This window comes from Rissa tridactyla, chromosome 7 (assembly GCF_028500815.1).
Source record: "Rissa tridactyla isolate bRisTri1 chromosome 7, bRisTri1.patW.cur.20221130, whole genome shotgun sequence".
NCBI lineage: Eukaryota > Metazoa > Chordata > Aves > Charadriiformes > Laridae > Rissa > Rissa tridactyla.
This window is the reverse complement of record NC_071472.1, coordinates 7273658-7286936: the sequence shown is the minus strand read 5'-3', so window position 1 is coordinate 7286936 and position 13279 is coordinate 7273658. Positions and strand designations below refer to the sequence as shown.

General features: G+C 44.3%; 1 protein-coding gene across 1 annotated transcript in view; it reads left to right on the top strand.

The window, feature by feature from the left end:
- THSD7B (thrombospondin type 1 domain containing 7B) overlaps positions 1 to 13279 on the top strand; it is a 538929-nt gene that overhangs the window by 322856 nt on the left and 202794 nt on the right. The window contains exons 7-8 of the mRNA XM_054207661.1: positions 2257 to 3052; positions 12466 to 12717. Of these exons, the coding sequence (XP_054063636.1) occupies positions 2257 to 3052; positions 12466 to 12717 (1048 nt within the window). The remainder of the gene's footprint in view (positions 1 to 2256; positions 3053 to 12465; positions 12718 to 13279) is intronic.

Sequence of the window (13279 nt, the reverse complement as noted above, 5' to 3'; positions counted from 1 at the left end):
AGCGCGGTACAGCTTGTAGAGCACCGTATAGTTTGATGCTGCCTTTTCCCATTCAAGATACGTGTCATGGCTGAGTCCTTGCCTGGCGCTGGTATCTTTTGGTGTGAAACAGAGGCATAAAGGGGACAAGGATTTTTCACACAGCCTGAAGGATTCAACAAAAGCTGGAGCTGTCTAAGCCCTGAGGACTCTGAAAGCGCCTCTTGCCCCTGCCTGTTGGCTGTGGGAGAAGGTGCTGGACCGAGGGCAGAGTTCCAGCCCTGGCCCAGAGGGTGAGGGAGGAGGAGCGCCCGGAGGAGGGACGTGGCAAGGGTGCAGGATGGGTTGGAAGAGAACCTCAGGTACATCCGATTCCTATTTACTTTTTCTCCTTCATTTACAATGGAAAAAGAAGAGGAATTTCCATTTATGTATTTTTATGTTTTATTACACAATGTCAAGCCCCTGGCTCCGGAGGATTAACTCCTCTGTTCATGAAGAAAGAACAACGGCATTGCCAACAAAACTGCCATCAGCTGGATGAAATACCTGGTATTATAATTGCAGCCATTATAAAAACATTTGTGTGTGTGTTTGGTTTTATAATGCAAGCGTGTAACTGATTCTGGTAGTTTTAAAATCAATTTTAAAAAACTTGACGGGAGTAGGATTTCTTAATATAAATTGACCTATTTATTCTAAGTACATTTTCTGCCTTAAAAAAATACAAAAGGTAGGGTAGTTACAGGGTATTTTCAAGCGAGGATTGCACATGCAGTGTTCTTACCGAGTGAAATGGCTCTGTTGTGAGGCACTGGAAAGTTTTTAAAGTTAGAAACAAGATGAGGCCCTCTTGAGACATGATCATCAAAATCCCTTTAATATGTTAGGATTTGGCCCGAGTACTTTTTCTCTACCTTTTCTCTTCAGTTTGCAAGCAATTTTGTACTTTATAGCCCTCAGATTATTTTTGGGGTTGGCGGATTTTTGTCGAATAATATTGTCACAGAAAAATCTTTCTATTTAGCCTTGTCTGATTACATCCACTTGCAAATCCTCAAATAAGATTCATACGATTACATATATATGTTCACGCGCTCCAGAACTAAAAATGCAGTACGTGCACTATCGTATCAAGTCAGTTCCTTCATTTTTTCACCCTGAGGGTGGCGAGACACTGGCCCAGGTTGCCCAGAGAAGCTGTGGCTGCCCCATCCCTGGAGGTGTTCAAGGCCAGGCTGGACGGGGCTTTGAGCAACCTGGTCTAGTGGGAGGTGTCCCTGCCCAGGGCAGGGGGGTGGAACTGGGTGATCTTTAAGGTCCCTTCCAACCTAAACTGTTCTATGATTTTGAACTCCTATTAAGAGTATGCTCTTATTTTCATAGTATTTATCCTCACCGTTTTATCACCACAGATGCTGATTCAGCTGCTTCCCAGTGCAGTTTATCCCATTGACTAATTGCTCTATTAAGACCGTTTTCCTCTTTTCTAACTTGACTTTCTTTTCCTATTAGATTATTGTTCCTTTATGATCATTTTTATATTCATTTGTACAAGTGAAAATAAATATTCATATTTCCTCAGGCTTTGGGATGCATTTTACTGCTACAGAAATTTGCCTGGTCTGCTTTAAATTTGAGATATTGTGGGGCGTTTTCCCCCCATCCCAAGTTTCTCTGAGTGGTCTAGCGATGGGAATACACTAGGAGAAAAAACGAACCTTTAAGAAGCTTTTAACCAATTTTAGGGACCAGCTGGCAGTTATTTACTTTTTAATACGCGGCAGGATGTGGTTTGGATGCTGCTGGGTGTCAGGGCAGATCTGTGGCAGTTTTGCATGGCATTTCTCAGAGGCTGGAGCCCCTCTGCTATGAGGACAGGCTGAGAGAGTTGGGTTGTTCAGCCTGGAGAAGAGAAGGCTTCAGGGGAGACCTTATAGCAGCCTTCCAGTTCCTAAAGGGGGCCTACAGGAGAGGTGGGGAGGGACTCTTGATCGGGGAGTGTAATGATAAGATGAGGGGTAACGCTTTTAGGAGGAGGAGATTTAGATTAGACGTTAGGAAGAAATTATTTACTTGCCCAGAGAAGCTGTGGTTGCCCCATCCCTGGAGGTGTTCAAGGCCAGGCTGGATGGGGCTTTGAGCAACCTGGTCTGGTGGGAGGTGTCCCTGCCCATGGCAGGGGGGCTGGAACTGGATGATCTTTAAGGTCCTTTCCAACCTCTGAACCATTCTATGATTCTATTCTATGATTCTCAACACATTTCTCTTTTGCAGGTCACTGGGGTCGGTGTGTAGGTGACTGTGGCTTGGGGGGCATTCGGAGCCGGGCCGTCTGGTGCACCCACGCGGAGGGCTGGACAACGTACCACGCCAACTGCCACCAGAAGGACAAACCTGAGAACCAGAGAAGGTGCTTTAGAGTCTGCGACTGGCACCTGGAGCTGTTTGAGTGGGAGGTTTCGGGATGGGAGAGGTGCGGGCTCGTCCCTGTTGCCGGCGGTGAGGTGGGAGCCGGGGCTTGCGTCACGGCGCAGCACGGGCTGCAACGCCGGAGCGTTCGCTGCCTCCAGAAACTGAACAGAACCGTTGTCGCTGACGAAATATGTGAGTATTTCACACCGCAGCCGCCCGCTGAGCAAGCCTGCCTGGTGCCCTGCCCGCGGGACTGCGTGGTGTCCGAGTTCTCCGTCTGGTCCCAGTGCAGCACGGGCTGCGCCAAGAGCTTGCAGCACCGGACGCGGGCAGTCATCGCTCCTCCCCTCTACGGGGGTGCCCCGTGCCCCAATCTGACCGAATCCAGAGCCTGCGGAGTTCCCGCCTGTCCTCTCGGGGAGGAGGAGCACACCTACAGCCTCCGAGTGGGGCCCTGGGGCAAATGCCGGCTGCCCCATCCTAAACACGTCGACCTGGCGGGGAGGACTATGCCGGGTTTCAGTTCGGACTCTAGAGAGCGAAGCGCATCTGGACTTCAAGGGTCTAAACCCCACCAGCGTGCCGGGGAGGTGGAGATCGGTTACCAAACCAGGCAGGTCAGGTGTGTAAGGAGCGATGGAAAAAACGCAGCCCTGAGGTAAGGGTGCTTCGTCTTCTTTTTCATCCCCCGTGGATTTGTTCGAGGGAGCGCTTGCTCTGCGTGGCAGCACCACAGCAAATGCGCTCCCCGTTCTTGAGTTTTAAATGCAAATTTTTATGTGTTTTCTTTATGGTCCTTTTTTTTTTTTTTTTTGATTTAATTCCCTTCTTGTAAAGCTAGCGTATGCTGAATATTTTGCATACTTCTGCGATTTGTGACTGTTTAATTCATTTTATGTTTTTAATAATTCTCTTCTGGATGGTTTTCTTTTGTTGTTTTGAGGAAACATCGAGGAAATGGAATTATATATCACTTTGCACTGTTTCTGGGCCCTGGCTGTGGGAGAGGGAGGTCTCATTCTCAGTCATTTACTGCATATATTTGGCAGAAGAGGCTAAAATTGCACCAGCTTAAACTCCTTCATTCTTACAAATAAGTCTGAAAAGTTTGGCCTTGGGAATTTACTAGAAGGTATTTCTTGGAAAGACAGATCCATGAGCAAACCCATGATTGTCCTCCTGCTTCCTGAGGAGCCTTCCTGTCCGGGTGTAGCTCTTGGATGCTGATACCAGATCCCTGAGTTACTTTTCTTTCTTGTCCTCATGTGTTCTGTCTCGCACTGTCTCTTAGTCTATGTAGGTTGCTCTGCTGCAATTCAAATGTGAAGGTTACAGTAATGTGCAGCAAATAATGGGAAGATTTATTCTCTCCATTTCTCGCGTTTAAATTTAAGCAATCTAAGCTCTGCCATTTGACTTCAGGTTGGATTTGGGCAGGTGCCAGGAGCTATAGATGATTTGAGAAATTGATTGAGTTCTGACAAAGTCAAGATTTCTAGAGAACTTCTTGTGTCCTGGTTTTCAAGGATATTCGAAGTTCTTGAAAAATCCTGCTTCTGAATTTTGCAGAAGTCGATCTGTTTCTCAGCCGTCTGTGGCTCCTGGCACCTACGCAAACTCAAATTGCAGAGGAAGGGGTTATTTTTTGTCCAGTTCTCTACCCCTGTTAGTGTCTGCAGTGGTTTTGCACACATACTGAGGTGAAAATATTCATTCTGGCCTTTTTCTTACCCCCTCCTAATACACCTGTAGCAAAGTATGGATTTCTTTTTTATTGATTGGAGAAAAGTCAAGCTTTGTGAACTGTTCCAGCAGTTTCTAACATCTTGACTTTATTACTTGTCTCTAAATATATGCTGATTCTAAATATACAGATTTTATGCTCATGTAGCTGCTTGACTTTAATGGAGTCACTTGTGATTTATGCTGCCGTGCGACCAGCAGCAGGTTTATGTCCGCTAACACTTGTTAGCTGTTCTTCTGCCTCCTGTATCTCATTCCTTATCAGAGGCTCTGGGAGGGGGATCCTGACTTTGTTAAAATTTCCCTTGCTCTGCCCTCACGCGCTCATCGCTGTATTCGCTGTAAAAACGGGGAGTGGAAGACACCGTTTTTATAAATGTTTTCTCTTCGTTATGCTACTGTGTGAGTTATACGTTGAATTTCTGGAAGGGGTCCCGGCAGCTTTAGTTTTAGTGACTCTACCCCTGGTCGTGCTGTCTTCTTCCTTGCTCCGTTATGGGTTTTTTTTTTGCTTATCTAGCCCCCTGTTTGGGAGCGTACAACTCCATTAGCCCCCTCCTGGCAGACTTTTTCTGCTGAGGCTGCGTCTCAGGATTACTGCAGAGACCTGAGCCTGACCCATCCCTTGCTCCAAATACAAGAGGAAAGCCCGTTGATTGAAGAGCAGACAAAAGGTCATGTCGTGTTACGGTGTCCAGATAGTCACACACTTTTCCTTTCTCCAAACCTAAAAATCCAGCCTAAAATCCAATCCGTGTTTAATTCCAGGGCTGGAGTGTCACTGACATCAAATACCCCTGACAACGACTCCCTTTAAGCATCCCCCAGTAATGTCCTCCTCGTTCTGTTGTGCAGCATGTTTGCTGCCATTGATCTGAAGAATGGACCCGATCTTCCAGATGTCGCTTTACAAGGGTGATAGTATTTTGGCTACTGATAAAGAGGAGTAAACGCATTTGCATAACCCTGTAGCAGGGTCTGGCAGGCAGCCAAGCCTCTGCTGTAAAACGGGAAAGAAGCGCCTTATTTCTGCCTTTTCATTTTCCTGGCCGAAGTTTCCTACTTCGACCGACACCGCTGAGTGAGTACCAGTGAGAGATACAAACTAAATTTCTGGAAAACTGAGGCAAGAGAAAGGAGTATCCCAAGACGAGCTTTAATGGCGGGCTCCGAGCTGCTGGTCTGCCAGGACTTTGCCACCACCCTGCCTCCCGCTGCTGCACGGTTCTTGTAGGAAGACAGCGGATAATGGGAGCCATCAAAGGCCATGTGAGGAGAGGAACCATATGCTCATCTTGCCCCCAATTTATAATGCAATGGCAAAGCTGCCTCATCTGTTATCAAAGTTGTTTAAATTACTGGTGTCTGATCTCAGGGCTGTGGGTCGGGCATCGTGCGCACTGATGGCTCCTTGGCGTGAAAGAACAATCTTTGGCCAAAAATTGGATTTTGGTGGGCTCGCGTGCAAGCTGGTTTTTAAAGACTAAAAGGCTGAATGCATTCACTTCTTACAGATGCTGGATTAGTGGCAGGGCATTCATTTTGGCCTCTTCACTAACAAGTTTGCGGGTGATGGGAATGGCAGATGGGGTGTCCTTTCTCTTGTGAAATTGGTAGCAGTGGTGGGAAATGAACGCGATATTGGTTTTTAGTTTTTCACTGACACTTAAGTTATGCCGTTGAACCCTACAAAAAGGATCCTTTGGTTTTACAGTGGACCCTCAGATGGAAGCTGAAGAATCCTTTGCCTTGTAAGGAAAATATCTTTTTCATTTAAATAATTGGTCCTATGAAGATCTGTGTGTCTGTACTAGCCTTGAAGGTGCAAGCAAAAATTGTAGCAATTTTTAAAGGAAAAAACTGTAAACAGGAATTATTTGGAGAGGAGCACAAGTGCATGGAAGACTGGACATGCTGTATCGGGGAAAGAGAGCTGGGGAATGTTTTTCATGAAATACTTTTCAGTTTGGAGGTCCTACATTTGTCAAAATCAAAGGAAAAGAGAGAAAGGAAGAGAAAAGGAAGGGACAGACCTTTTGGAAAACACTTGAAGAGAACTGAACAGCAGAACATCAGTAGACCTGGAGACAGGTTCATTTCTGCTCAGAAGCAATTTTTGTGTAGAAACTTTGTATTTGTGAAAATAAAAGGAATTACATCAAAGTAGAATGATTTAATAGATCTGATTTCAAGCTTTTAAAGACCATTTCAAAAAGCTGGAAAATATTTTTCATGCTATTTCAGATAGAATTCAGATTTCATTATATTTCAGAAAAAGTTTTAGTTTTGCTTGAAATCTCATATCTAGTAACAAATTCAAACATAATCAGTTCCATGCATTAAAAAAACCACAACCAACTCTCTGAAAAAGTTGCAAGAAAAGTATGTGCTTGAACTTCTGCTATTTTTGGTTTTCTGTCTTGTCACCGTTGTAAAACATCTACTGAACAGTGAGACAAAGGCACTCGTGGCAGGTTTTTTTATTAAAAAAAAAAAAGTTATCTAAAATTGTAGATTTTTTTGGGTTGGCAAAGACCTTTAAGATCATCAAGCCCAACCGTTTAGGTAGCACTGCCAAGTCCACCACTAAACCATGTCCCTGACCACCACGTCTACCTGTCTTTTAAATACCTCCAGGGATGGTGACTCCACCACTTCCCTGGGCAGCCTGTTCCAATGCTTGACAACCCTTTCAGTGAAGAAATTTTTCCTAATATCCAAACTAAACCTCCCCTGGTGCAACTTGAGGCAGTTCCCTCTTGTCCTATCACCTGTTACTTGGGAGAAGAGACCGACACTAAGCACTAGACACTACGTTGTAATTTAGTGAAATGTGTGCGCATAGCTAGACATTGAAATCCTAAATAAATTTAACCCAATTTTCAAACCTGCTGTGTGTGCTCACTAAGCATACGAAGAAGTTAAAGTCAGGAGCAAAGAATTTTAGGGGTTTTTTATTATTATTATTTGGATTAGGAGCCCTTTTAGGTACATATTTCTTAAACTCTTCATTCTACACATAAGATGACAACAATGATATTACAGAGTTGGATGTGGGTTTCTGTTTACTTTGCCTTTGTAAGTGAAAATTCAGGTCAAACTCAGTCAAGGGATAACTCATCTGTCAAGGCTGAGGTAGAGCAGCATTCAGCTCTTTTGTTTGCCTCTGTAATTTGAATTTCCATTATCCATTTCCTAGTGGATTGTGCTTAACCACTGTACGTTTTTAGGAAAAAAAGTATTTGCAGTTTCTAGTGTTGACATTCTTCTATTCTCTGGCTGAATACGGAATTTTGCGGTCCGGAGGTGGAGAGGCTCTGCTGTAATATGCTATTTGATGGTTATGATTCTGATCTGGGAGAGGAGATGCGTGTTCACATTCCTCCCAGCAGATGTAGGAATGGAGCCTCGGTGCTCAGGCTTGAAAACAAATCCCCGAGCTACTGGAGAAGGAGGAGATTTTATTTTCTAGTGTTCTTTTAGAAAGTTTTGTCTCTCATTTCCTTTGCTTTTATTAAAAGCACATGAAACAAAGGAACAGTGACTGCGTTTTTCACTTCAGTGAGTAACATTTTAGAAAGTGTCCAATAATAATTGGCGTTTTTTCTTCTGTTTTCAAATCGTGCTGAAAGCCAGCTGCCTCTGTAGCCCGAAGATTTCAGTGTCTGCCTAGGTAGTGCAAATTTAAGTCAGCATTTACTTTTAATTGAAACAGACGATCTGGTGCAATAAGTTTTGGAGACAGCAAAATTTAGACTTCTTAGACACCAAAGTCTTGTGTTTGGGTTATAGGTTTCCCATCTCCCCTGCCCTTTGGTCAGTCGTTCGGCCGGCAGATATTCCCCGTCTTCCTTAGCACCTTACTGTCTTTACCACCCTACCACCAACCAAGGGCTGGTGTTTCTGCTGCCAAAGAAGCCTCCCCTGCACGAATTGGGTATACGGTATCGCCAGTATCCAAAATAGCTCTGGCAACCCTCGAGGACCCTAGAATACATTATGAATCCTTGACAGTATGCCTGTTAACACTGATTGCCAGTTTCCTAAGGGAAAAAAGTGTTTGGATACTGTTAGAAACAGGGCAAGACCGTGTCCATTATTAGACCCTAATGTTATTAGCCAAGTGCAAAGAGCAAGTAGTGTTTATTCCAGCAGCCTGTAAGGTTGGGTCATTGATTACAGAATAGGAGATGACATTAGCGAAAGGGAAAAAATGAAAATGCGTTGTTATCAGTGTCACTTAACTCACTTCAGGGTTTTCTCGCTCTGCAGTGTGTGGGTTTGAGCGTGTGTTCCCCGATCAGGTTTGGCACTTCTCCGGAGCCTTCCCGAGCTGCTGGGGAAGAGCCTGGCTGCTGGAGAGGTACCCTGTCCCCCTGGTGCTGCCTTCCGAACCAGCAGCATGGGCATGCTGATTCTTTCAGTACAGAAGGTTCACCAATAACCACCTGTCTCATCCTCTAACGTAAGGAAACGCGTTCACCTTTCATTCTGAATGCACTGGTACGGTTGGGAAAGGAAACCAGGGATAATTTCTGTCCTGTGCCCAACCTGATTTAATGGTGACTGCTCCTGGATGGTCTCGCTCCTTTTTCCTACTGGTAGATGTGTTTCCGCTCATTTTCTTCTGGTGGATGTGATGACTGTGTGACTGTAAGGCATGCAGCGCAGAGGCACGGAGCTGTTGGAAAATTTACTTTTTTTTTTGTGAGTTACTTTTTGTCCCGAACAGAAATGCGGTTCAGCATGGTTACCGTATCCCGTGTGGAAGCGCCGTGCTGCTCCGGCGGCAGCAGCCCGCGGTTACACGCTCACGGGGGACGTGGAGCTGCGCAGTAGCAGTGGTACAATGGGACTGCTTTTCCTCCTCCTCCTTCTCTGGCTTTTCTGCTTGTAGCTCCAGGACTACGTGAGTGTAAAAGAGGCATGAGTAGGTTTCCTTTGGTCTAGTGGGGTTTTTTTCTTGTTGTTGTTGGTTTTGGGTTTTTTTTATTGCTTATTCCCCGTCAGCACACAAGAGAGTAAGAGGGCTCTCTGCCACGTGAGTGAGCTGGGCTTCTGCTAACTAACCCATCCATCTGACTCCGCAGGCAACGTAACGTAGGTTGGGAAACAATTCCTGTAGTTTTACAGTATCAATCCAAGCGTGTAACAGAGAAAAAAGCATCAATCACATAAGTACCCTACTATATCACACTTACTAGATTGACTCCCAAGAGGAGATCTAACCTGGTACATTAATACCTGGAAAGTCAGTTTAAAACCAAGGCTTATGTAGTATCTCCCATCCCTGAGATTTTCTTCCTCTCGCTGCCGGTTCGGATACAGCCACAGCAGTGCAAATACACGTCTGGTTTGCAGCCTCAGATCAGCGAGTGTCTCGCATGTCTGGGCTTTATCTCTATTAGATTGTCCTAAATACATTTGCAACATGAAAGACTGTGTCTGAATTTCATGCAAAAGTGTGTTTTTACATTTGTCTTTGTGTTGCTCGGTGTCACAATTAATTTGACTTTGAGCGTCTGAGTGAGTAGGTGCAAGTTAATTAGATTTGCTTTCTGGTAGGCAGTTGCATGTAATTCTCCCTCAAAAACATCAACGGGAGCAGAAGGATGGAAATTGCCGGCTCCGCGGCTCGTTCACCTTAAGGTCAGCAAAGTTATCTCTTTAGCCTTTTATAGTAGGAGCAGTGGCGGGATTTTCAGGGAAAGAAACAGCTATTCAATCTTTGCATGCTTCAAAGGCTTTTGCAAATGGCAAGGATGATGGCTGGGCAGAGGCGTCTTTCACGGACGGAGTGTCGGCATAGGTTTGAATCCATTAGCGGAGGTATTGTCGGTACTGTCTTGCTAATAACTGGGGCTAGCAATATTAATTTTAAAGAAGACCCCAAAGCAGATTTTTAAAGGCTTCATTTTGTTTGGTATTTCAGTAAAGATCAGGCCAGACTTAAATCTCCTTTGCAGTGGCGTGACTCCAAAAATGGACTTGGGTTTTGTTACTGGTATCTGAATGTGAAGTTTTGATCGCTTTTTAACATGTGAGATTGGTTTCCTTCCATGCTGAGTTCTTAGTTTAACTCTAGTTCTCTAGTACAATCAGTTAGGACAGTCATTTGCATTTGCCACTATTTTATCTACTCCAAACCAGGAAATCTTGTTAACACTGTGGCATGGGTGGCTCACCTGATACCTGGGTTACCTGTAACTATTGAAAGGGAAATAAAGTTACTGTTCATGTGACTCCACCTAAGCTAACATTCCAAACAAGGCTCAAAATCCCTGGGTTAGTAAGGACAGATATAGTGATTATTACTTTTCAGTCCTTTCTTCAATAGTATTGATGTTTTGTACCAGAGACAGCTTCGCAATCAGTTGCATTTGACATGTAATAGAGGAATGAGACATCTTTTTTGAGTTATAAGCAAGAATAATTTTATTTTGAGGGGGCGATATCACAGACTGTTTCTTCTTTATGAAGTTGTTAAAATAAACCTCAGTAAATTAATCCTCACAGCACCGGTGAGATAAATGAGTTTTATTCTGGGTGAAGAAACTGAGACAAAAAGTTGTTACACTTCTTCTTCCTTTTTTTTTTTTTTTAAATTTTTATTTATTTTCGTTTGAATTATAAACTTAAGCCACTAAATGCTGTGTTTTGCTGGTAGTTGAGGGTCTAGTCAAACTTGATCAGGTATCAGTGGGAATATTCCTATTGACCTTTGTGAAAACAAGACCAGTTTCTAGACTGGAGGAGAAGGAAGTGAATGTCCTTTATCTTCTATGCTCCCTCCTCCGCCCTGCAATTGTGAAATGATTGCCCCAGTCTATTTTCTTTACAGAAAGTTAGGTTAGTCGAGCTGTGCTGTAAGTAATACCAAGAAAGGTAATGGCTGGTTCCCTGCCAGCAGCTCCGGATCTCACTCTTTTTAAGTGTACCCATGTTTGCTCCTTACAGTTGACAAAAGCCTGACCATGAGCAACTGGAGGTTGGAGAAGAGAGATTTAGGGAGAGTTGACACTGAGTTCATGTATGGTCTTAATTGTGGAGGCCAATTTGCATCATCCCTATAACACTAGGCAAAAATCAGAAAATCTTGGTTCCTTTTTTGCTGGTGACTCCTTTTTTCTGGGTTTCACCTTTTTTTTTTTACCCCATCCCTTCATGGTCCTTCAGTGATGTCTCTGCTCGTACATACCTCAGTCCTCTCTTGGTATATCGTTTCCCACTCTGTTACCTCAGCTATCTAAAGTTTTTTGAGAGACGAGAAAGGTTTTTCTCCTGGGAAAACTTGGTTCTGGGAGATGAGTGGTGACTGGGTCATCTCCTGGGTTCTGGGAGATGAGTGGTGACTTTGGCTGATCTCCATCTGGGGTGAGGTGGAGCAGCGGCAGCCATGCTGTGCTCACTGGGCAGGAGGGCCATCAGCTGGCTGAGATATAAGTGGAGGAGCAAGGAAGGACGGTGGCCTTAGTCTGGAGGTTTGTCTTCTCCCAGAACTATTTGCTACGCTTGCCATACTTTTCTATATTGTGAAAAGCTATAGTAAGTTTGGAACTCTTCAAATTTCTATTCTGGGACTTCGTATCTTGATACCAAACCTCAACAGTTGGTAACTATTACGATTTGGTTTTCCATTGCATTGGGCCTTGTCTGGTATCTTGATGTGTTACAGAATGAATGAGGTTCATGTCCTAACATCAGCAGGAGTAACCGAGTCCCAAAACAGAGCCACAGTTGCAACATTCATGGGTCTTTGGTGATTTGTCAGGTTTGGAAACACTCTGACCTTGTTTGACAGCATTTGTTTGATAACAGCCCCACAGAACCAACACCTTTCTTATTAGTGTGTGACTAATTATTTTTGAAAAGAGCAGAGCTGCTCAGCAGGACGTGCTGACACTGGACGGATGGACGGACGGTGGACAGTTAGTCCTGTGCGCAAGGTGATGGGATTGCTTACTAGTGGCAGTATTTCTCTTGGGCTTGGCTTTTATTTTCCATCCTGAATAAAAAGTGAAATTCTAACTGCACAGGAGCAATTATAGTTCCTTTTGCATCTATTTTAACTTGAAATAAAAGAGGTATATTATTTGCAAACTACTTGGCATGCAAGATTGCACCCAGAACTCCCTGGAAATGCATTATGTGCCCTGCACTACAGCTGGTTTTACGTGTACTGTACTGGTGTTGATGCAGGTCTTTTAATTTACCCCAAATGATCATGGATTTCTTCTTCGGGGGTTTGGCTTGGGAAAAAAAAAAAAAAAAAAGAAGAAATTTATTAAGCCAGACCTCCTCAGTTGCTTTACTGTGTTCTTATCGCAGCCAGTGTGTGCAAGATCCCGTCCCTTTGACCTTCAAGTCCTGCGTCATCGCTAAAGACTGCGAAACGTCGGAGTGGTCCTCATGGAGCGCCTGCTCGCAGACCTGTGGCTGGGGAGATCTCGCCCCGGGCTTTCGGAGCCGGCGCCGGGGTGTGTGGAGCGTGGCTGTGGGCGCTGGGAAGCGATGCCCGGAGCTGGAAGAGAGGGAAGCGTGCAGCGCTGGAGGGAAAGAGCTGCTGCAGCCTTGCCCCAGGTATAGAGAGTGCTTCTAGCCCAGTTTTTGGAAGTGAAGTTGTCCCTGTTTGATGACTGTCTCGTGCAAAGCAAGTCTTCCTTGCTCAGTGTCTATGTGTGGAGAAGGCTGTGTGTCGTGCTTTCTCTCTGCATCCAAAAGATCATGGATTTGATCATCGTTAACTATGATGAGTGGTATTATTTATTGTTAGTAAAATTCTTGAAATTGTTGCTATTGTTGTTATTGCTATTACAATAATTAAACTTATATATAGAAAGAAATTTAAATTATACCCGCTACAGTTTATATTTTTGTATTTTAAAAATTGAGAGCAGATACTCTTGCTCTCTGAAGGGGCTTTCATACTGACTGCTGCTTTGGAGAATTTCCTCAGCTGCACAGAGACTGGGCAGGTCTCCATGGCTGTGCTTTTATTGGCTTTGAAATTGTAATTTTTGCATAAGATTTAATGATTCCCCTTCATCTCCCCATAAAAAAATCCCAGTCCTCCTTGAGGAAGATGGGAACTGATCAGAAGTAATAGCTTGGACTGTACTCAGCTTCCCTACGGGTACTTCTT